General features: G+C 34.2%; 1 protein-coding gene and 1 long non-coding RNA gene across 3 annotated transcripts in view; one reads left to right on the top strand and one right to left on the bottom strand.

The window, feature by feature from the left end:
- The window catches only part of Ptprq (protein tyrosine phosphatase receptor type Q), a 173,238-nt gene that overhangs the window by 65,478 nt on the left and 84,000 nt on the right, over positions 1 to 23,760 (top strand). Inside the window, exons 20-25 of the mRNA XM_074084025.1 lie at positions 2,817 to 2,985; positions 4,862 to 5,152; positions 5,503 to 5,778; positions 6,162 to 6,313; positions 10,359 to 10,500; positions 13,337 to 13,606. Coding sequence (XP_073940126.1) covers positions 2,817 to 2,985; positions 4,862 to 5,152; positions 5,503 to 5,778; positions 6,162 to 6,313; positions 10,359 to 10,500; positions 13,337 to 13,606 — 1,300 coding nt within the window. The remainder of the gene's footprint in view (positions 1 to 2,816; positions 2,986 to 4,861; positions 5,153 to 5,502; positions 5,779 to 6,161; positions 6,314 to 10,358; positions 10,501 to 13,336; positions 13,607 to 23,760) is intronic.
- The window catches only part of LOC141425807 (uncharacterized), a 153,466-nt gene that overhangs the window by 25,135 nt on the left and 104,571 nt on the right, over positions 1 to 23,760 (bottom strand). The window lies entirely within an intron of this gene.

A 23,760-nucleotide genomic window follows, 5' to 3' on the forward strand; every position in this document is an offset into this window, starting at 1 on the left:
TGTGACATACATGATTTTATTTTGGTTCTCTTTGTCCACATCTCAATACTCAAGTATAAATGTCTAGCTATGGTTTCAACATGATCTTCTAAACCTACTTATTCAAACCTGAGTATATAATATGATCCCATTTGTAATTTATCTGTCTTAGAACATTTATCTCTTATTAAGTAATCTTAAGAATGCTTTTAAGTGTGACAGCTGCAAGAGGGCAAAGGCCAATGATGTTAAAACATTTCACAAGAACAGTCTCATATTGCTTGACATTCGTTCATGGTTTAGTGTGTATTCCTAAAGTTAATGTTAAAAATAGCGTTGATATCTTCACTACCTGGTTTTCTATTTTATATTAGAAGAATACAGGAAATACTCAAAAGGAATATTATACAGCAGAATAGATGTATCTCTTTTTCCTTGTTCCTTCTTTTCTTTCCCCTTCTCACAGAACTTTGTAGAATGTCTCAGGCATGTTACATCTTGCCTCCTATTCCAGGTACTGCTGCTTGTCTTAGCTCCCTTATGCCAGAGCTAACACCTTGAAGAATAAGGACAGGTGGCATCTATCTTTCCTTTCCTTTACATTCCCTGTAACAGTGTCATGCATAGGTTTAATGCTCAATAAATATTTCAATTGAAAGAATATGAAAATATTAAAATAAACCAACATTTTCAGTACTTAGTTATAATTTTGGAACACTTAAGCATGAAGGATCTTTCTTTTATGTCTTCTTGGAGACTATAGTGTCTATCACTACTTGACAATCCATCTTGTTCTTTTTGTTGTCATGCATTATCTTTGGGTATTAACTCTTCTACTAACTTCTGTTATGTTTCCTCAGTGTGTTTGGCATAATGTCAAATATAAAAAAGTGTCAAATGAATTTTGATTGATAGATCAAATTGGAAAGCTTTTACCAAGTACCTTCTGACTGTATTTACATAAACAAAGGAATAAGCCTTAATGAGATAATTTTAGCCAAAGACATTGTTGGACGAAAATAGACAACTAAAGACACTAGTGAAGAAATCACCTGAATAATTGATTTAATGCTATAAATTTGTCACATGTTTATGCATGACAAGTCACATGCTCAGCAAGAATGACTTCTGGGAGGTTCAAAATAATTTATAAGAAGCTTTTAAGTAATTACTACTTTTAAGTGGTGCTTTATATGAGCCAGTTACTCATGTGTGAAGTAGATATATTAGGTGGCATTCCAATTCATATATTTTGTGTAAGATCATTATGTAGCTTTAACATGTCTGGTCCCAAATATACCACCACAAAATCGAAGGAAGACTTTAATTCATTCCTTTATATTCCCCTCAAATACTAGCATCCCCCAAATTGTTTAATTTGTTGATAAATTTCAGAACCATCTTGACAATAAACTTAAATCAATTTGACTGTTCTGTGCTATTCATTTAAATGAAATAATTACCACTTATTACTTTTATTGTGTGCCTGGCGTGGTGCTAATCGTTTTATATACATCATTGTCATCTAATCCTCATCATCTCTCAGTGAAATAGAAATAATTATTTCCATTTTATGTTTGAAGGAAGACACCTTTGAGATTAATTTATCCAGGGCTATGGTGTCAGAACTTGAATCTTGGTCTATAAAATACAAAGGCTTTCACATGGATTGGAGCAAATCAAATTGTTCATTGTAAATAGGCATTATTATAAAATTACTCAGACTATTTACCTACACTTGTGTGTGTGTGTGTGTGTGTGTGTGTGTGTGTGTGTGTGTGAGACAGAGTTTCCTATGCAGCCCAGGCTGGACTTGAACTCTAGATCCTCTTGCTTCTGCCTCCTGAGTGCTGGAATTACAACCATGTACTACTATGCCCAGCTATCTATGTGTTTTTTAAAAATCTGTTTTCCTTTATTGTAAAATATATTTTTCTTGGTTATGTATTTTGTTTGTAAAATTTTGCCAGAAAGGAAATGATTGCATGAATTCCTTAATATTGAAAAAACAGCCTGGAATAAATATAACTAGAGTCACCAAAAGAATTATTCTGTACAATAAGGAATGTATACCTACTTTCCTTTTCCCCCACATTTGTAAAAAATAAAAGGAGGACCCACTAAAATGGTTAATAATAACTTAGAATTTTTAGATAGAAGCACTGTCATATTCCCTCCTCCATCATTAATGGGAAAAAATCAGAGTTTTATTAATTTCCCAACTTATTGAAAAACAGACAACATTTTGACAAATGCTTGAATGCTTCATAAGGAAAACTGACATTGATTAGCACAGCTGTAGTTTTCACTTAATCACTTGACCTTTTCTAATATTTTAATGCTTGGATTTTTCACTCTATTTTGTGTATTGATTTAAGAAGAACTGCTAGTATGTAAATGGAAAAATGTTACCTGTTGAAACTGTTCCAGGAATGGGAGAAGGAGCTAAAAGAAAATGGTGGGTGAATTCAAGTATGATATATTTGATACATTGTAAAAACTTTTATTAATGCCACAATGTACCCCTACCCAGCACAACACTAAAAAAATGAAGAACTGCTACTGCATATTCTTCTTTTGGTAGTAACATATTTCTAGTTAATTATTGCTATTAAAATAATAGCAAGGGAGAGAAATGGCCCAAACAATGTATGCACATATGAATAAATGAATAAACAATATAATTTTTTTTAATTAAAATATTCCATCTTGATTTTTCGAAAAATTAATATATTAAACCATATGAAATAATCAATTCATGGATAATAATTATTTTGAAACATTCATGCACACAAAAATGCACTCTGAACTATTAAAATAATGTGTTTATTTTTCAGAATTTTACACTCCACGAAGTAACTAATGAACTTGACAATATGACCATATCTGCAATAATAGATAAACTGGCAATATTCAGCTGCTATACATTTTGGTTAACAGCAAGTACTTCAGTTGGAAATGGGAATAAAAGCAGTGACATAATTCAAGTATACACAGATCAAGACAGTATGTAAATGAAAGCATTTGTTTATCTTTAGTTGGATTAATGAAAAACTTTATAATGATTTAGGAACTTTTTCTACTCATATGATGTATTTGTAGTAAAATCTATTTTTTGACATCTGTTTCATATAGGAGTTTAAAATGTATTAGCACTAAAATGATTGCAGTAATAACACACTCTTCTATTCATGAAAATATCTACCATACATTCATGAAAATTCTGTTGCTTTTATTACTTTGAAAGATGTCACAGCCATTCAGCCATTCTGTATATGTGGATGAATTTTCTAATAGCTGATGTATTTGTCCATTTGCCTTAGGAACTCCTTTTTTCAAAACCTCCAGCAGCTAGTTTCTTTTTTTAGACTTTGAATCCACATAGGACTTTATGCAGCATTTTTTTTGCTTTATTGTTCTTGTGACTAATATATTCAGAATATTTTCAACTAAAATAATTTCTTGTATGCAGCTTCTGCAGAATCCTGTTTGTGCTGAGTATTCCAGAAACGATAATGACTGAAACTCTTGATGCTCTTTAGGTTTTAGCTTCGAGACTACATTGATAAGTGGATTGCTGCTGTTTCCCTTTTGGTTGTTTCTGTTGTCTATTTGCTTATTTTTCAAAGGTTAGTCTCTTAATGAGAAATGATAGTGACTGAAACATCTACTAAAATTTCATATTATTATTTGAAATAGGTAAGTTGCCTCACTATAATGCATGGAAAATGAATACCTTCCTTGTCATTGGAGAAATCTTTTGCAAAGCAGACAAGTTAATCCACAGAATATGATAAACGTATGGAAATGTGTTTGAGGAGTCTTTAGAAAAAATGTTTTAGTATAACATGTAGTCAATATCATTCCAGGCATTCTTTAAATGCAGATCTCTTCCATGATTTTTGCAACATATAATATTTTATAGTTTATAAAATAGCACCATGAAAACTAAGTTCTTACAGTACACTGATGCAGGTGGGATTTCAAAATTACATGAATAGAATCTAGTCTCATAATACAGTTAATATCTAAGGATTAGGACTTTTATAAGTAGTATAATTTCTGTTTTTTTTTTCATTACTGGGGGTTGAACCCAGGATCTCAAGCTTGCCAAGCAAGCACTCTATCACCTGAGCCATACTTCAAGTCCTTTTGCTTTTAGTTTGATTTTTAGATAGGGTCTCATGTCAACTTTGCCTGGGCTGGCTACAAACCATGATTTTCCTACCTCTGCCTCCTAGGTAGCTGGGAGGGCAGGCATGTCCTACCAACCACAGCTTGTGTTTGAGATAGTGTCTCAACAACTTTTTCCTGGGCTGGTCTCAAACTGCTATTCTCCTATCTCCACTTCCTGAGTAGCTGGGAAGTATGGTAATCTCTTAAAAAATAAATGTGAGTTTGTAGTCTGGTGACTGGAGAGATCTTGTTGCTGGAAATCAGAAAAGCTTAGTATTAGCTATTGTTACTGCCAACACGACATTGAGCAAGTGATTTACTGGCTCTCAGCATGTCTCCTCTTATGTTCAATAATGATAAATCTTTACAAGAAAGAAAGTGAATTGGTTGTATAATCACCAAATATTTTAATATCTGAGCATGCATACGCAGATATTCATACACACACACACACACACACACACACACACACACACATTCTCCATGCTGTAGGAAAGACACAGGAGAATATTTTATAAAAACAACTCTCACACATATTCTGACAGAGTTTTAAAATTATTAGAGGATATTTAATATAGGTGATGTTTACCACATCTGCATTTAAATAATGTTACCATGCCATTTCAATGATTATACTCAATTCAGGAATGGAAATTCTAACTAAGATTATTGATAACTTTTATATTTTGCTCATTACCTATCATAGTACCTGAAGGGCTTGTTGGAAACCTGACTTATGAGTCCATTTCGTCAACGGCAATAAATGTAAGCTGGGCCCCACCATCTCGACCAAACGGTGTGGTCTTCTACTATGTGTCTCTGAATTTACAGCAGTCTCTTTACCACGTGAGACCTCCTCTTGTCACATATGAGAGCAGCGTATATTTTGATAATCTGGAAAAATACACTGACTATATACTAAAAATCACTCCATCAACAGAAAAGGGATTCTCTGATGTCTATACTGCGCAGCTACACATCAAAACTGAAGAAGATGGTAGGCTAGACCTTTTTATTGCTTATTAAGCAGATTATTATTTTCTTCATTTACATTGGTTTCTTATAGAAAACATTATTTTATATTGATACACGTTAATTTGTGTTGATTTCATAGAGGAAATATTCTTACAATTATAAAGATTTATTTACATTGCTTTCTTACAGGGAACATTATTCTTATTACTGCATATAGAGTTTCTTTGTTTTCAAGTAATTAGCCTTTCAATAAACATGATAAATTTTACTTTTTAAAAAATTATTTTGCTAATGAAAGTAAGTCCAATTATGTCTGAAGCTCTTTAATGCTGATTTTCTTTTGTTTCATTTAATGTTGTTTTTCTTTTATAGTCCCAGAAACTTCACCAATAATCAACACTTTTAAAAATCTTTCTTCTACCTCAATTCTCCTATCGTGGGATCCCCCATTAAAGCCAAATGGTCCAATAATAAGTTATGATCTAACTTTGCAAGGACCACATGAAAATTATTCTTTCATTACTGCTGATAACTATATAATACTGGAAGCGCTTTCGCCATTTACATTATATAGTTTTTTTGCTGCTGCAAGAACTGTTAAAGGACTTGGTCCTTCCAGTGTTCTTTTCTTTTACACAGATGAGTCAGGTAAGCTGGAATCCACATTTCTGCAAAAGATTTTGCTGTTTTGGTGTTTAATCTCTCTTTCTAAGGACCAGAATGGAAAATGAAAGAAGATTTGATTGCCTATTTCTGACAGACTTATAATGATTCTTCCACTTTGCTAACCTCCTTTTTTTTTTTTTTTCTCTTAATTCAAGCTTCAGAATTTCCTGTTTTGTTTAAAGCTACTTTGGATCTATAGGGTTCCACATACAAAAACATAAACACTTATGATTTGTTTCTGAAATTAAAAGAATAGGTTTATTTTATGTTTTTCTTAACTAGTGTCTTCAAGAAGCGACAGTCACGATGCTATCTCTATGCTGCAAGTTTTATGAACTTGAATTTTATAATGTGTTTTCCTGCAGTGCCTTTAGCACCTCCTCAAAATTTGACTTTAGTCAACTACACTTCAGATTTTGTCTGGCTGAAATGGAGTCCGAGTCCTGTTCCAGGCGGTATTGTTAAAGTATATAGTTTTAAAATTCATGACCATGAAACGGATACCATATTTTATAAGGTAGGTTGGTTATAACAGCATACGTTTATTTCAAAAATTCAGAAATGGAGCTAAAATCTTTTGACATGTGGTGGGGGGGAAGGGCCTGCTTTAAATTAAACAATGATCTTTAAAATGAAACTTTTTGTTTTCTAAAACTTATGGATACTGATGAAAAACACATAAAAGATACTTTCTAGAGTAATTTACCAAGATCTGTAACTTCTAGATATCTACAGTTTAAGAACTAATTGCACTATTTTGTCAATGCTGGAAAGTATGACCACATACTGGCTTATTTAAAACCTGTTATAAAATGTAACATATTTCTATTTATAGGTAAGGTAGTAACAAGTAATCTTTTTAACCTTTTCACAAAAGTATTACTGGGTGCAGGATGCTGGTGACTCATGTCTGTAATCCTACTACATGGAGAGGCTGAGATCAGGAAGACTGTGGCTTAAGGCCAGCCCTGGCAAATAGTACATGAGACCCTATATCCAAAATAACCAGAGTAAAATGAACTGGAGGCATGGCTCCAGGTTGTAGAGCACCTGTGTTACAAGCTCAAAACCCTGAGTTCAAACCCTAGTTCCACCAAGAAATGAAAAGTATTACTGAACTTTCGATAATCTTTCCTCCTAACATATGATCCTACACTAATTGATCTTTTAAGATAAATTCTTATTCTGTACTTTCAATGGTAATTCATCTATAACCCTACATATCCCTTCTTTCTTCAACTTTTAAGATCCAGAATCAGTGAAAAATAAAGAACCGATACAACAAAGACTCTGAAATATATATGTGTGTGTGTGTGTGATTTCTAGCCTTTGAGTGCCAAAATATGTTATAATTAACTAGCATTTATTTAGGAAAGCTTCCTTACTTTTTTTCTGAAGGCGAATGAAGTTCCAAAGTGTTCTCACTTAGTTACAGCAAAAGCAGTGCAAGAATGTGAAGTAAATGTTTTGTGCATCATAGTTTACGAGTATGGTAAATCATTTTATAGCATGTGCAGCTCACAAAGTAGAGTAAGAGCAAAAGCAGTGATTAAGTAGCTCCAGCAGGAGCAGTGGCTTTCTTTCTGGAAACCAATATGCTGTCTTAAAATATGGTAGTCTGAATAGAATTCAAATTACATTACTTCATAAATGTGGAATGTGTTTGCTACCAGTTTGAAATGGTAACAATGACACCAAGCCTCCAGCACTCTGTTATTTATCCCTGGTTTACTCTCCACATGTTCCCATTTTTTAATTTTTTTTGTCTTGATGGGTTATGGGGAAATATTAAAGGGGCAAAGGAATCATTTCCTTAGAGTAATCATGTTCCTCTAGGAAGATCTTGTATCTGTACTGGAGTATGGACGGATACTGACAATCTTATCTCTTTAGGGCACAATCTCTAAAATAAATACACTTAGCAGGGTGGTAAGGTGAAGGCGTTGATGACGTCAAATTACCTGGTTCAAATCTTCATTTGTGACTTACTGTGAGCATTAGAAGAGTTTCTCAACCTTTCAAGACTCAGTTTTATCAAATGCAAAATAGGGTTTAGAAATACACATATTTTAAAAAATGAGGATTACAAGGGAAAATCAATACAAAGCATTTGCAACAATTCATGCAAGTAATGTGTGTTAGCTATTATTGCTATTGCTGTACCTACATTAAAGAAAGAAAGAACAAAAAAATCCACCCAGTGTCATAATAGACTGAGCATGAAATGACTGAACATCATTATGTGAATCTAATTCTAATATTTTGATTTATTTTATATTATTGTTATACTGGGGTACATTGCGACCTTGACAAAAGTTCTTACAATATATCATATTTGAATTCACCCCTTCCATTAGTCCTTTATTCTCTTTCCCCCCATTCACGGGAAACAATTTGTTTTTCAATAGAAAGGGTGCAATTAATCTGGGTGTGGTGGCACATGCTTACAACCCCAGCACTTAGGAGGCTGAGGCAGGAAGATTGAGAATTTGAGAGCAGTCTGGGCTGCATAATGAGTTCCATGCCAGCCTGGTTATGCAACAAGACCCTGTCTCAAAAAACAAAGAACTGCTGCCATTAGTATTTACCAGCAAAAACATAACCTTTATACTGTAATGTAATAAATGTATAATTTTGGGGGAGACAGTTTTATTTTTAAAAATCTACCATTTTCAATTACTTCTTTTTACATCTGTTTCTCTTTCATCAGTTTTCATAATCATATCTTTTTTCATATTCCTTTAAATGGGTTCTCATGGCTCTTTTCCCCCATTTTTAAACACTTAATTTTCTGTGTCTGCATTTCTCCTCTGTCTACTTTTACTCTTTCTGTGCTCTATTTTCCTTTGTTTTTTGTCTTACTTCCTGAAAGCATCCATTTCTTTTCTTTTTAGGGGGGAGGTTAGTACTGAGGTAGTACTCAGGGCTTTCTGCTTGCTAGGCCAGCACTCTATCACTTGAACCATGCTTCTAGACCTTTTTACTTTTTTAAAGTTATTTTTCAGACAAGTTTTTATGTTTTTGCCCAGAGTCAGATCTGGACTGCCATTCTCCTACCTATGCCTATCACCTAGTTGGGGTTAAACTGTGCACCACCACACCTGGCTTATTTATTGAGATGGGTTTTCTCTCACCCTTTGCTTGGGCTGGCCTTGAACTATGATCTTGCCTATCTCTACCTCCCGCCTATCTGGAATTACAGCCACCATGCCCGGCTGATACTATTAGTTTCCATTATTTATTCTTTTTCCAGAACTACTCCAAGTGTTTCTGCTACCTCAGCTGATCCACAGTGATCCACAGACAGTGGGATCAATATGTAACTTGGCTTACTCCAACATGCTGAAAGGAATCATTGATTTAGTAAAAAGTTCTGTTAAAACGTACTTTTGTGTAAATCCATTTACCAACCAGCAAGCTACTTCCACACCATTTGTTACAATCCCTTGGGTTCAGTTATTTCTCTGGATATTAACCCTTCCTAGCTGAAATCTTCATGCACTCATTTGTGTTTAATTTCTTTTCAGTCAGTGATTGTTCATAGATTTTTCTCATTAATAAAAAACTTTCCTTGATGACAGGGATCATGTCTGGTATGTCTTTATAATCTCCAGCCCATCTGTCAATGTGTTTTCTAAATAGTAAGTATGGAAGAAATAGGGTGATACAGAAAGTCCCTGAATTGCCAGTGACTTCCTTCCTAGAGATTATTTGAAAATGTGATTCTAATTGTAAGTGCCTTGAGTTGATATTATTGTTGTTTCTGCTATTAAAATTTTTAATGAACAATCAGTATGGTTTATATTTGTCAGATAGAATGTAATATTCTTAAATGTGTACACATAGATAATTGTTCTCTCTTTCCATTAGAATAATTTTTTAAACTTAACTGTTCTCTTTGGTTAGGACATTTATCTTTGAATGAGAATTTTATACTTAATAAAAAAATTTTCTATGAGAAAGCATATTCTTCCTTGTCAACTATGAAAAGTCATTTTTCTAAAAATTGTGTCAAGTTAGAAATCTGGGACTTGTCTGAGGAAACTCCAATTTCAGTTGCATGGAAGAGGAGATTTTATTTTACTCAGTTCTTTAGTCCCAGTGGATGGTACACAGTTGTTGATGAATAAATTTGTTCATACAGGCACATTGGTGGGTATTAAAATGGAATTTAGATGAAGTCAGAGAAAATCAAGTATTGCTGATGAACCACAAATTGGATTCAAATTGGGAACTTTAATGTCAGCAAATTCAAGGGAAATAATGAGCATACAATTCTAAATAAAAATCAAGGAAACAAAAATGAGAACAAGTCTAGTTTTTATAAAATGGCACTTATGAGATCCTGCAAGGCGAAGAGGGTGCCCAGGTCATCCTTAGGTCATAAATTGAGCACAGCCTGTGGCAGAAAACAGATGTTAATATTTGTTTTATTTTAATTTAAAGATGTACAGGTTAAATGTAGAAGGAATATCTCCATTGTTTTAAAAATATTTCTTCTAGTTAAAAACAGCTGTTTGATGATGTTGACTAAGAATCTGTTTTTAAAATTTTTTTTCCAGAATATTTCAGGTTTTCAAACTGAAGCCAAACTTGTGGGACTGCAACCAGTCAGCACCTACTCTGTCAGCGTGTCAGCATTTACCAAAGTTGGAAATGGCAATCAGTTTAGTAATGTAGTAAAATTCACAACCCAAGAATCAGGTCGGACACAGTTTTGAGCTTGAAATGTTTCTTTTTATATTTAACACTTTTCTCTCTCTCTCTCTCTCTCTCTCTCTCTCTGTTCCCCCACCCCCCGCCCTTGTAACAAAGCACTGTTATTTACTATTCCACTTGAAGGCAAGTTGAATTTAGTTCTTTAGGGTCAGGCTGGGTCCTGTCTGAAATCATATTCATGCATTTATAAATATTTATTTATACATAGTTCATATGGTTTTCTTTTTGAGTTGTGAAAGTTGAAATAAAAAAACAGTTTTATAACAAAGCCAGCTTCTAGACATCTGTGAAAAGTCCCTAGTCCCTAGTATTATCTGAGATAACTCACAAAAAGGAGAAGTAAGCCATCAGTCACTTCTAACAGACTGACTTGGATTTTTATGAATCATGGTTATGATCTTCTAAAGTTGAGTTGTAGCATTTGAAGAGCAGGTGTCACCAGATAAGGCTTCACTTTCTCGTGGTCACATTGTAACATGTCTGAGACTGAAATATCACTGTCCTAACTCACCAGCAACTTACCTACAGAAGTGAGTGCAGTTGCATGTGTCATATGTTGCCATTGGGGGTGCATTCAATAGGTTTTCATTTATGATTTTCTTAATGATGGCTTAGAAATATTCTTTTCCAGCTGGTTATGGTGGCTCATGCCTATAGTTCCTGCTATTTGGGAGGCAAAGATAGGGAGGATTGCGGTTAAAAGGCATGGTGAGCAAGAAAAGGTGGCAAGACCCCCATCTCAACCGGTAAAAAGCTGGATGTTGTGGTGTGTGCCTGTCATCCCATCTACACAGGAAGCATAACTAGGAGGATTGTTGTCCAGGCTGATGAGCAAAAAATGTGACATCCTAACTGAAAAATAACTAAAAGCATAAAGGGCTGGGGACCTGGCTCAAGTTGCATAGCGCCAGTCTAGCAAATGTGATTCCCTGAGTTCAAACCCCAGTACTTCCAAAATAAAAAAGAGGAGGAGGAGGAAGAAGCAGGAAAATCATGCTACAAAATTCTATGCTCTGATTGGGTAAATAATGGAAAAAAATTAACCTTTAAGGATTATAACATCACTGGCTAATTATATGTTTTGGGGTTCACAGAGCCAGTAAATAGTTGTGCACAAAAACTAGGTTTATAAATTAACCTTAAGCAATAATCAACTATCTTATGTTAACTTCCTTTGTGAAAATTGCTACATGTTTTTAAAAATAAGAAAGTGAATAGTTAATGCTATTTAATTGCCAGAGACCTTGGACATTTCAAGAACAATCTTTATTTCAATTTTAAATGCTGCACACTCCCTAAATACTCTTCTGATTGGCCCTTCATCTTACAAAGGAAGAAAGTTTGTAAAAGATCAATTTAGGCCAAGAGAAAAAATCATTGATAAGTTGTAGATTACTTGAGTATTCTCCAAGTCACCATGTTTTGTGTAATGGAAGCAAGTTTTTTCTTTCACTGTTTATAGTTTATAATCTAGAAATTGATTATGTGTCAATTTTCCCTTCTACCATTCTCTTTTTGCTATAATGATAAAAGTTATTCTGTAAATACTAACATTAGGAGACATTATTGGACTTTTCCATGGAAAGTAACCAGTATTGGTAATGCAGTTATTCTGGTGGTCTGGGTTTTTATATCCAGGTCAACTGGATATAATGGACCCTTAAAAACTGAGTTACTTTCAAATAAATTCAGAGAAGTTCTGGGCAAAAAAAAAAAAAAAAATCTCGGTCTCCATAAGTCTTCAGTCCAATGACTTTAAAAGGCTAGAGGAGAGGTTTTCAAGCTGCTTCCAAAGGAGAATCCCAGTATAAATCAGGATCCCTAAACTGGTTATGGTTCCACAGTACTGTTGAGCCTGGATGTGCCACATTAGGAAGGCACCTACATCTATAAAAAGGTTCCATGAAAAGCACTGTTGACAGTTTAAACAAGAATGAATACAAAATTTTAAACCTGTTGAAATCACCATAGGAAGGGGACTAAGGTAAAAAGGAGAAAAATAAGGGAAATGAAATCAATTCAGATTATAATACATATATACATGGAAATGTCATAAGTAAACTCCCTGTGTAGCTATCTTTACCAAATCAGAGAACAGGAGGGTAGAACAGGTCCTGTCTGGGAGGTTGGTACCAGTGTGAGGGGAAAGGAGATGGGGAAGGGCTATAGGAGGGTGAATACAGTACAAATACTGTCTGTGCACACATGTATGGAAAAAAGAAATCTGTTGAAACTGTTCCATGAATGGGGGGAGGGGAGGATAAAGGAGAATGATGGAGGGGATGAATTCAAGTATGATGTAAGAACTTTTGTAAATGCCACAATGTACCCACAGCACAACATTAAAAAAATGAAACAACATTATTGAGGGCTCAGCCTTTCTGAGACTTCCCTCCCCACCATCTGGTAGAGGGTCTTTTCTTCTCTTTTCCTCTCTGCTTAGCAAACCTCTGCTCTTTAAAACAAAAACAAAAAACAAAATCATTGCTGAGTTTGTACTGTTCTTGTTAAGGGAATGGACATCAGCCACTGTCTGGGCTAAATGGTTGTTTCTGAGAATTTGAGAATATGTTTGGACCTAGAAAAACATTCAGTGACCGATTGGATATTGTAAGCATTAACAAGATAGCATAGAAAACAGGCCAAAAGCTGTTTGATTCAGCTTATGTTAAGAACTTCATCACATACTGAAAAGTTGCTATGTTAAATTTTTACTCTTTCTCTTATCGTAAGCATAATTTTATCTTTCAATCACATATTTAATAATTTATCTACTACATGTATATAAATTTTAACTTTGGGCATATGCTTATTTCTTAAGTTCCAGATGTTGTGCAGAATATGCAGTGTACAGCAAATAATTGGCAGTCAATTTTAGTGACATGGGATCCACCTCAAAAACCAAATGGAATAATTATATACTATATGATAACAGTTGAAAAGAATTCTACAAAAGTCTCTCCCCAGGAGCACATGCATACCTTCATAAAACTTCTTGCAAATACCTCATATGTCTTTAAAGTAAGAGCTTCAACCTCAGCTGGTGAAGGCAATGAAAGCACATGCAACATCAGAACACCACCTGAAACAGGTAACTAGTGTGAAATAGGTGAAACCCGGGACTGCTAACTAATGTGAAAGATTTAACTATTCTTGAACTGGCTAATACATTTGTTAATATCATTTGTAATCTTTATAGCATATTTAACAAAAAGATACAAAACATGTATTAAAAAATATCACAGGTGCTTCCCTAGCCCTCAGGTGTTGCCTGAGTACCAGCTGTGTAGTGTATTGACCTTTCTCCACAATACTGATTACTTGAAAGGAGGAAAAAATAGTGAGAAAAATCTGTTTTATTACATTCCTACAAATATTAAACTGCCAACTTATTGAAGCAAACTTTATCATAAAAGAAGGAATGTGCAAAGCTTTCAGTATAAATCTTGTTGTTTTAAAGTACTTTTATGGTATTTTAGATGTTTCCTGGACTCTATTGCTGCAGTCAGACACACTTTCATCTGTTTTCTTTTCTGTGTACTCATCTTTACCTTTCAAATTATTTAAGTGAAAAAAATACAAAACAGATCACTAAGCTCTAGGCTGTAAAAAGAAACTCTCATTCTTCCTATCAGTGTTTCTTCTTGTCATAACCTCCTTTATTCTTTTACTTTCTCCTATATTCTGCCTGCTCATGAAAATTAAAAACTAATTCTTTCCTGATAACACCACTTCTTTGGTTGGCTGCCTTAATGGGAACTGTAGGTACTGGGGTAATCATTTGCTTGTAATATATCCACATCCTTTATCTTGGAAACAACATTTAACTTAGTCCCCCACTCCTGCTTGTGAAATCTGCTTCACTTAATTTCACTGAATATTTCTGTCTTTGGGGCTGCAAAACCAGAGCTTTACAAATCAGCTTGCCTTCCCTCTGGTTTCAGCACCCTTTCTCTCTCATCTTTCCACTGCAGAGCTGCTTCCAACCTTCAAGGTTTGCCTTTTCCAGGCTGTAATGATTGCATTTCAACACCATCTCTTGCTTCTTAGGTCTTAAGGCATGTCATTGTGAGTCATTTTCCAGGAAGATTCCTAACTCTGAGAAGATCCTACTCTTTATATTTGCCAATACGCTGGCTACCAAATGTTAGAAAAAGAATAGAAATGGTTCTACCTTGTTAATCTTTTATCATTGTTGTAGCTGTTTCATCATCTTTTATGTATCTCTTGTTGGAACTCTGCCAATTTCTCATAGGAAAATTTTGCTCCCATTCTGAACCCAATCTATTATTATTTTACTAATAATATCAAATATATTGATTTGCCCTCGATCACATCAAATTTTTCCATATCCTTATTTATGTCCTTCAGATATCCTCTGTCAGGATGCCCTTGCCTTTCTCTTTTCAGGAATCTAATGGCTCTTTCTGAATTCAGTCCCATGTCTCCTCTAGAACATTACTCCATACAGTCATTCAACTCTCTTGTGTTTTATCCTCTTTCTCTTCCTCTCTTTCAATGAACACAGAGTTGAAAAAAAAAATCAGCTGAAGACTTAGTTGGCATATCAACTCCAAATATATACAAAATAGAATTTATGTTACATGAAATGTTTTTTTCTTCATTTTTCTATGCCTATTCTTGATAATCAGTTGGATCTCAAGCCTCATGGGTTTGGTTTTTGTGTGTGTGTGTGTGTGTGTGTATGTGTGATTTTCCCCTATCTATCTTATGTATAATCAGACCTTTTCAGCTTAACTCATGTCATGATTGTCCAGTTTGCCCCTTGTTTTCGATCTTAACTGCCACCATTGTATGTTGCACTCTGGTTGCTTCCTGTGATGACATCTTCAGTAGCCCTATTATACACCTGAATCTAGCCTGCCCACCAATCTCATCTTTCCACTAACTTACTTTAATTGGATTAGTCATAATGAGCAATTTAAGTGACCTATGCACTGTCAGTTAAATTCTATTATCTGAACGGTAGATATAAAACATGGAGGTGACATTGTAAAAGAGGTCACCCAGAATTTTCCAAGCATTTTCCTTATTCTCATTGTCTGCAAAATATACCCTAGAATTTAACACTAATTAGAATTTGTCTCTTTCTAGCTTTTCAGTCTTATATACCTTCACTGGATCTCCTCCAGTCAAACTTCACTCATTCAGCACAATAAATTTCGTTTACTTTTCTCAGGAAACACCAAGTAAGCACCTCCTCTAAAGTAATAATTGACTAGATTCTCTTCCTGTAATAGACCAAACACATTTTCACCATTAGATTACTTTGCTTCTTTTTAACTATAAAATTTATCCCCTTCTGTGTCATGCAAAATTTTACTCATTCTTTAAAACCCAGCTCAAACATGGGGTCTTTATTAAAGCTTTCAATGACATGCCAAGCTTTAAAACTGTAGATTCCTGGCCTTCATTCCAGGCTCACTGTATCACAGCCTCAAGTGGTGAAGAGCCTGACTCTGCATATGTAAGCATCTTTCCAGGTGTTTTTGACACTCTATAAGTTTGGGGGAGTTCTGAAGTAGATTACCCTTCTGAGGAGAGGCAAACAGTGTCAGACAGGTTCATCAAGGGATGACAGGTGTTTTCCCAGTGGGAGGGAAACAGATCTTTGCTATGTGGAGTCTGGGAGAAGGAAATATATTCAAATCCAGGCAGGTGGTCTGCACCAGGGTGGTCTAGCACCAGGTAAAATGGTCTTGATGGGACTGGACAGGAGCTGAGTCTTGGAGAGATTGAAAATAAAAGACAGGAAAATGATTCTGAAACAAATGAAAAGTTCAGACCTCCAAAACCAGGCAGAGGACTCCTTATTGTGCTCACTGGTATTCAAAATGAAAGCTTGGTCAAAGGAACAAAGCAGATTTTCTATTAGTAGAATCCAGACAAATAGTCACAGTGGCAATGTACAATGGATATAGAACCACATGAATTTATGGTACAGGTGCTTGTGAAGTGTATTGAATTAGGAGTTGAATTGGATCTTAATTCAGGATAACAGTTTACCTAAAATAAAGGTACTGAAGGGTCACTAAATCAAAGAATTAGTCAGTTTTTGGACATGTTGCATTATTTCTTGTCTCCTCTCTTACTGCTAAAGAACACTGCTTCCTACAGTTTGGTCTTCTGAACTCCCTACCTCAGAATGTACATCTCTGAGGCCCTGCTTCAGACTTCTGAAATCAGAATTTGGAATTAAGACTCAAAATTCTTCATTTAAGCAAGATATGTAGGTAATACTAGGCTGAAAATTTGAAAACCACTGAATTCCCTGTAAATTTTTTGCTTGTGGAGACTATGTCTTGTCTTTATTTTACTCACTATTTCTAGCAGAAAGTATTGAATGTTTGCAGAAGGAAGAAATGAATTACTTTCTTTTAAAATTCATGATTTTTCTCAAGGTTTTTTTTTTTTTCACTACATTGCAATATATTATTTCCACACATCTATCAGGCAAAATTCTGAATATTTTCTCTGAAGCAAATGTTCTTTTTTTTTAAATTTAAGGAGAGTAATTCATATGAAACATTAAGTATTAATTCTCATTTCAAAATTAAAAGTAAGTTTTAGGTATTTTACATAAATATATCTATGATCTATGAATACAATACTTATTAGATATATGATTTGCTTTTATCAGGATTCATATGAATTGTTTGTTGATGAGAGGTTAGTAAGAACTCGGGCTTCATTATTCAGAATGGAAGCAGTTTTATAGCTGTTACACACTTCTAATTTATGGTTGTCTAAGATTAGTCACAGTGTATAGCCAGCTCTGAGTCACTGGCTCTGTATTTATTTCTGACATAAAGTAAAATCAAATTTGGCTCACTCTCCCAGTACTTGGTGTTTGACCTTAATGTTCCACCCTGAGACTATTGGGTATTTTTTCAGTGTAAACTTGGTTATATGTAGACACAGCTAAACATGCAATGTGATCATTGAATTTGTGAGGAGATTAGAGTTTGGTGTTTAAGCTGCTCCCATTATCAGAGAGAAGCATGTTGGAACAGGGCAGTAAAGAGGAAGGTCCCCAAAGTTGGTACTTTTAACAACATTTCATGCCAAAATGTATCATATGTACCCATAAAAATAATATGGCAAGTTCATGTGTGTATAAGACTTAGCTTTTAGAACCTTGAATTGGCACAAAATGCATGCATTTGTTACTATCAAATTTAGTAAATGTGATTATTTAATATTGAGATTTAAAAACTTGATCTTTTGTGGAAGGTAATTTATATAAGTCTTTTCAAGTTCCATAATTTAAAATCAAAAGAGAAAAATAAGCTAATCCACCAATTTGCCAAAAACTTACTTAGTTGTTGTTTAGAGCAGTGTTGTTTTCCACAGTCATTTCTTTTTTGTTTGTTACTTACTTTTATTTTGCATAATTTTTAATAGTATATGTTAATTGTACAAAGGGATTTCATTATGATATTTGCATACATGCATATGCTGTACTTTGATCAAACTCAGCCCCTCTATTGCTTTTTCTCATCCCACCTCCTTCCCTTTTTAAAGTAATGTTTAATGGTTTTCATTATTCTATAAATAAAATGAGTATAAAGTACTTCGAGCATATTCATACCCCCTTCACTCTTGCCTTTTGCCCTGTCCCACGCACTGGTTCCCAGTCCTACACAGTCCCCAATTTTTGCATTCCTGTTGTTTTTCTTCTTTTATTATTGTGATGGGTGGGGGTACATTGTGGCATTTACACAGGTTCTTACAATGTATCAAATATATCATGTGTAAATTCACCTCCTCAGCCATTCTCCTTTATCCCCCCTCCCTTGATTCCTGGAGTAGTTTCAACGTTTTGTTGTATCATTTTTGCATTTGCATTTATGTATGCACATTTTTTTGCACCTTATTCACATTTCTACCCCCTTTTCCCAATACCTCCCCCCTCCTACTGGTGCCAATGCTCCTCCTTGGGCAGGACCTGTTTCACCCTCCTGTTCTGTGATTTAGTATAAGAAAAAAGAGAAAATGAAAAACATGATATTTTAGCTTGTTTGAGATGAAAGTAGTTACACAGGGAGTTTCCTTGTTATATTTCCATGTTTGTATGTATTATAGCCCCAACTGGTTTATCTACTCTAATTTTCTTTATTAGCTTTTTGTCCTGTCTGAGGTATCATATATATCCAGCAACCCACTGGAAATCTACTGAACCTGCAAGCATACTGAATGAGTATGATTGACTAATATGTTCAGCTTTCCTGTGTTTCTTTCCTACTCTTGTTTCCTTACATTTCCCTCTAGTGCTTAACAGCATAAGTGTAAACTCCCAGTCCTCATCTGGAAAGCCTTGATCACCATGGCCTTAACATTGCTGAAGAAATGTATTTTTATGCCCTTATTGGTATCACTATTTTGTGGGCTTTCTTAGATAATATGGAGATTATTTGACAAACTATAATGATGACTAAATTTGATCTGTACTCACCAGCTTATTTTTTAAACAAAACATTTGTATTATTTACAAGAATTCATACCATTCTTTTTGTATCATTTAATAGATTGAATGTGGATATTAAAAGAGTCTCTCATGGTTGTCAATTAATGTACTAACTCTAAAGTCACTTTTCCTTTATTTATGTCCTACTTACATTGTTCTGCTCATCCATTCTCTGAATTGTGATGAGAACTCAAGAAAATTGCATGATTCTGTTTGTTTTTAGGCAAGTGAATTGACAAATTTTATTCCCCAGTATTTAGTTACTAAAAACACAAAAGATATATTTGTCTGCCACAGATCAGAAAGAAATTACTAATTAGCAGTAGTAATCTAATGGAAATTCAAATACCTTGCAAAATAGCTTTTACACAGACTTCATTATTAAATATAATCCTTTATTAACAGTGAGAACAGTTAAGAAGTGTCTTTCTATAATTATTTTTTCTTTGATTTTACTATATAGCAACTGGTGCCTCCCAACCATAGAATTCTTGTAGTATCATGGACAATTGACCAAAATATACTTATATGCAGACTTGGAGTTTGCAGTTCAACACACAAGTTTGAGTGCAAAACTATATTGGGAAATCTCTGTCATAAAATCACATCCAATGTATTCAAAACAATTAAATTCAAGTCTACCTAATATTTTGGTTCATTTTGTAGCTTGAAAGTAGAATCATATAATGAAAGTAAGAGAAACAGATTTTATTGAAGGCATTATTGAAGAAGCAGAATATGAATTAAGTTGGTAGCTTCAGAAATGCTTTAAAATAGAGGCTTAGAAAGAATAGCCCAATTGAAAGAGAAAGATACTTGCCTTGAACCTTGGATTTCATAGGGAGATATACCATTTACTTAGATTGATAGAGAGCAATAAAATAATTAGCTCTAATTTTTGACTGTCAATATGCTGTAAGAAAATGTCAATTGCACATAGCAAAGAACATGCTTTTTTATTTGAAAAATCTTGTAGGGAGGTTGGAAGGACCAAAAGAAGATTCTGGATGGTGTTGAACCAGTCTTAGGTTCTTTAGAATAAAACCCACTTGGTCATGATACATATGTGTGTATTTATACTATATGTGTATATGTATATGCACTTATGTTACTGTCTTAGTTTGTGCTCTGCTCCTGTAGCAAAATATTTGTGACTAGGTAATTTATAAACAATAATGTATTTGCCTCACAGCTCTGAGGGCTGGAATTCAGGAGCATGGCTCCAATATCTGTGTGTCATCTTAGAACCTTCTTTGTGCATGGTAACATGGTGAGGGCATCACATGGCAAGAAAGCAAGCAAGCAAGCTAACTCAGGTTCCTCTCTTCTTATAAAGATACTAATGTCACCATGGTTATCCCACCTTTATTACCTCATCTAATCCTAATTACCTTCCAAACACCCCACCTCTGAATACTATGAACAATATGAGTTTGGCAATTAAATCTTTACTACATGGACTTTTGGAGAATGCATTCAAATTGTAACAATTACTGATTTCTATTCACTCTGCCATGTGTGGATGGGGAGGCAGATAGAAAAGAGTAGGCTCCTCATTGAAACTTTGCATGGGATGGAGAGAGACCACACTTTTTTTTTTTCATTTTTCTTTTATTATTCATATGTGCATACAAGGATTGGTTCATTTCTCCCCACTGCCCCCACCCCCTCCCTTACCACCCACTCAGCCCCCTCTCTCTCCCCCCCCAATACCCAGCAGAAACTATTTTGCCCTTATTTCTAATTTTGTTGTAGAGAGAGTATAAGCAATAATAGGAAGGAACAAGAGTTTTTGCTGGTTGAGATAAGGATAGCTATACAGGGCATTGACTCACATTGATTTCCTGTGTGTGGGTGTTACCTTCTAGGTTAATTCTTTTTGATCTAACCTTTTCTCTAGTACCTTTTCCTATTGGCCTCAGTTGCTTTAAGGTATCTGCTTTAGTTTCTCTGCGTTAAGGGCAACAAATGCTAGCTAGTTTTTTAGGTGTCTTACCTATCCTCACCCCTCCCTTGTGGAGACCACACTTTTTAAATGTGGTTTAAAGTAGAGTAGAACAGAGCAGAATGGAGTCCAGTAAAGTAGAGTGGAGTAGAGTAGGAGTAGGAGTAGGAGTAGAGTAAGAATAGGAGTAGAGTAGAGTAGAGTGGTACAGTGGAATAGAGTACAGCTGTTATTCTCCAAAAGATTTTGTCTTGTGAGACTGCACGCTTTTTGGGAAGGGCATGTTGTAGCTACCTGATAGAGCAGTTTTTATTGGAGATTTTTGTCATCTGATTTGCATTTCTGGATTACTGACTTCTGGGAAATATGAGGCAAAAAGAAAACTCAGGGAATTCATTTCTATGTTGTTACTTGGGTCTTGTGTTTCCTAGCTGGTCTGCTTTTTTGTTTTCCCCTCCAAGGATCAGAGTTTGTCTTTCTTTGTTTTGTATTTAATGTCCGTGTTTTTTAGTTGTCCATGGTGGGATGAACAGAGAAAAGTACATCTAGTCCAGGTTCCTTGAAGTAAAAGTTCATCCAAAGGCATATTTTTAATAGCATGCATGGTATTCTATCCTTATTCAAGTCACTTATTACATGCAAAGTACCATGCTAGTGTCTACTGGGATGTCTGAAAAACAAATACATTTATTATTTTTTAAAAATTTATAATGATAGAATTTTAGGCCTTTATTCGCTCTCAGTGATAACATTATTCACTCACTTCATTTTGTAGGCTTGGGAAGTGAAACACAGGGATTAAGTGTCTACTCATTTGTACAAACTATTAGTAAAACTACTGCTAGATCAGAGCACTTTCTAGTGTGCTATGATGCCTCTCTTGCTTGGAAGTTCAACAAATCTTTCTGTTTATTGGAATTGGAATAGTTTTCTTCTATTTCACAATGTCTAAACAGAGTCATCATGAAGTGGGAAAATTCAGTTTCATTATAAAAGTTTCCTCATTAATATTTGATTATTTGTGATGTGAATACATACATACTTTTGTCTGAATATGCATTTCAGAGTTAGGAAAACTAATTTCTATTTTCAAATCTGTGCTTAACCTGTAAAAGTAAAAACTATTATGAGTTAATATAATAAGATCTATACAATTCTGAGGCTATTCTGGGAAATCTTTTAAGTTCCTGGACATACTTCTTTTTCTATCTTGGGCCAGTTCCAAAAAAGTAATGTTTGCTATTTTGAAATAGACTTAGGTATCGAATTATGAATTTAGAAGTCCTTTTAAATGCAATTCCTTCAGTAAAAAAATGAATTTGGGTTACTCTGCATAATTCTCCTTGACCCCATTGATGCTCTAATACCTTTCATTAAGAGGACTCCAGGAAGCCACTCTGCTTCACCCAAGCTCCAGCTAAAGCCAGCTGTTCTTCAAGCAATGATTTTATTAACTTATTTAGGAAAAGGGGCATATCTTATTACCCTATTTTCCATTCCTGTTCTATGCAGCTGTAGCTGGTACTTTTCATAACAGTCTTTACATATCAACTTCCTCCCTCATTTTCTCTTGTCCTTTTTTATTTTCCCTTTTAAGTAAGTTAAGCATGTATGTGTATGGATGCAAACTTTGTCTTCTCTCTGGTAACATATTACTTGAGAGTTTCAGGAATGTGCCTATTATTTGTATGAAATTGTAAACCACATGGAAAACATTTACTAATGGTACAAACATTCTGAAATGTAGAATAAATGAATTTTCTTATGTAATATTATATTAATTTAGACTTAATTAAAATCAATATAGATTTATAAGTATAGATTTATAAAATAATTATCCAGAAAGCATCAGTGTCTAGTACTTTTAACTGCTAGATAAATGTACAGCTTGTGAATTACTTTGAATATTGTTGCTTCGTTTTTTTATAGGAAAACTTTCTGTTTTCATATTTTTATATTCTATACTTATGGGAAATTTATATATAGTTAAATTTACAGAACTTACATGTAAAATTTCAGAGAGTTTTGAACAATTTATACAGCTACATAACTACTATCTATTTGACACAAAGACTACTTCCATCTTCTATGGAAATTTCTCTTATATACCCACTCCTCAAGGCAACCACTATCTTGGTTTCAATCAAAATAAATTAATTTCAGTTGTTCATAAGCTGTATGTGCTCTTTTATGTCTGAACTATTTCTTTCAATGTAATTGTGAAATCATATTGCTATGGTCTTGGTAACTTGTTCTTTCTTTCTATGTTAAATCATTTTCCATTATATGAATATTTGTGTACATTTTATTTTGGTGGACATGAAGATTGTCCAAGCTGAATATTATGAAATAATGTTATAGGTATTTTTGTGCAAATCTTTTTTGTATAGAATTACTGGATTTGGTGGACATGAAGATTGTTCCAAGCTGAATATTATGAAATAATGTTATAGGTATTTTTGTGCAAATCTTTTTTGTATAGAATTACTGGATCATAGGCTTGATATGTGTTTAACTGTTTAAAAAGCTGCCAGTTTACTAAAGTGTTGGATTCTATTAAATATATAGCCAACAGTAATGTATGAGAGTTCTAAGTTCTCATTTTCATCAGAATTCACTATCGATCTTTTTAATTTTTCTAATTCTATTGGTCTAAAAGAGAATCCATCTTTTTTGTAACTTTTAATTTGCAATTCTATGATAATTAATGATTAATCATGCAGCTATTAAATTTGTGTACAGCCAGTCCTTGCAAGGTAGTATGAGATCATAAAAATAACTGTATAGGCTGATTTTGTACAAAGCAATCTTA

Source organism: Castor canadensis, chromosome 8 (genome assembly GCF_047511655.1).
Source record: "Castor canadensis chromosome 8, mCasCan1.hap1v2, whole genome shotgun sequence".
Classification (NCBI taxonomy): Eukaryota; Metazoa; Chordata; class Mammalia; order Rodentia; family Castoridae; genus Castor; species Castor canadensis.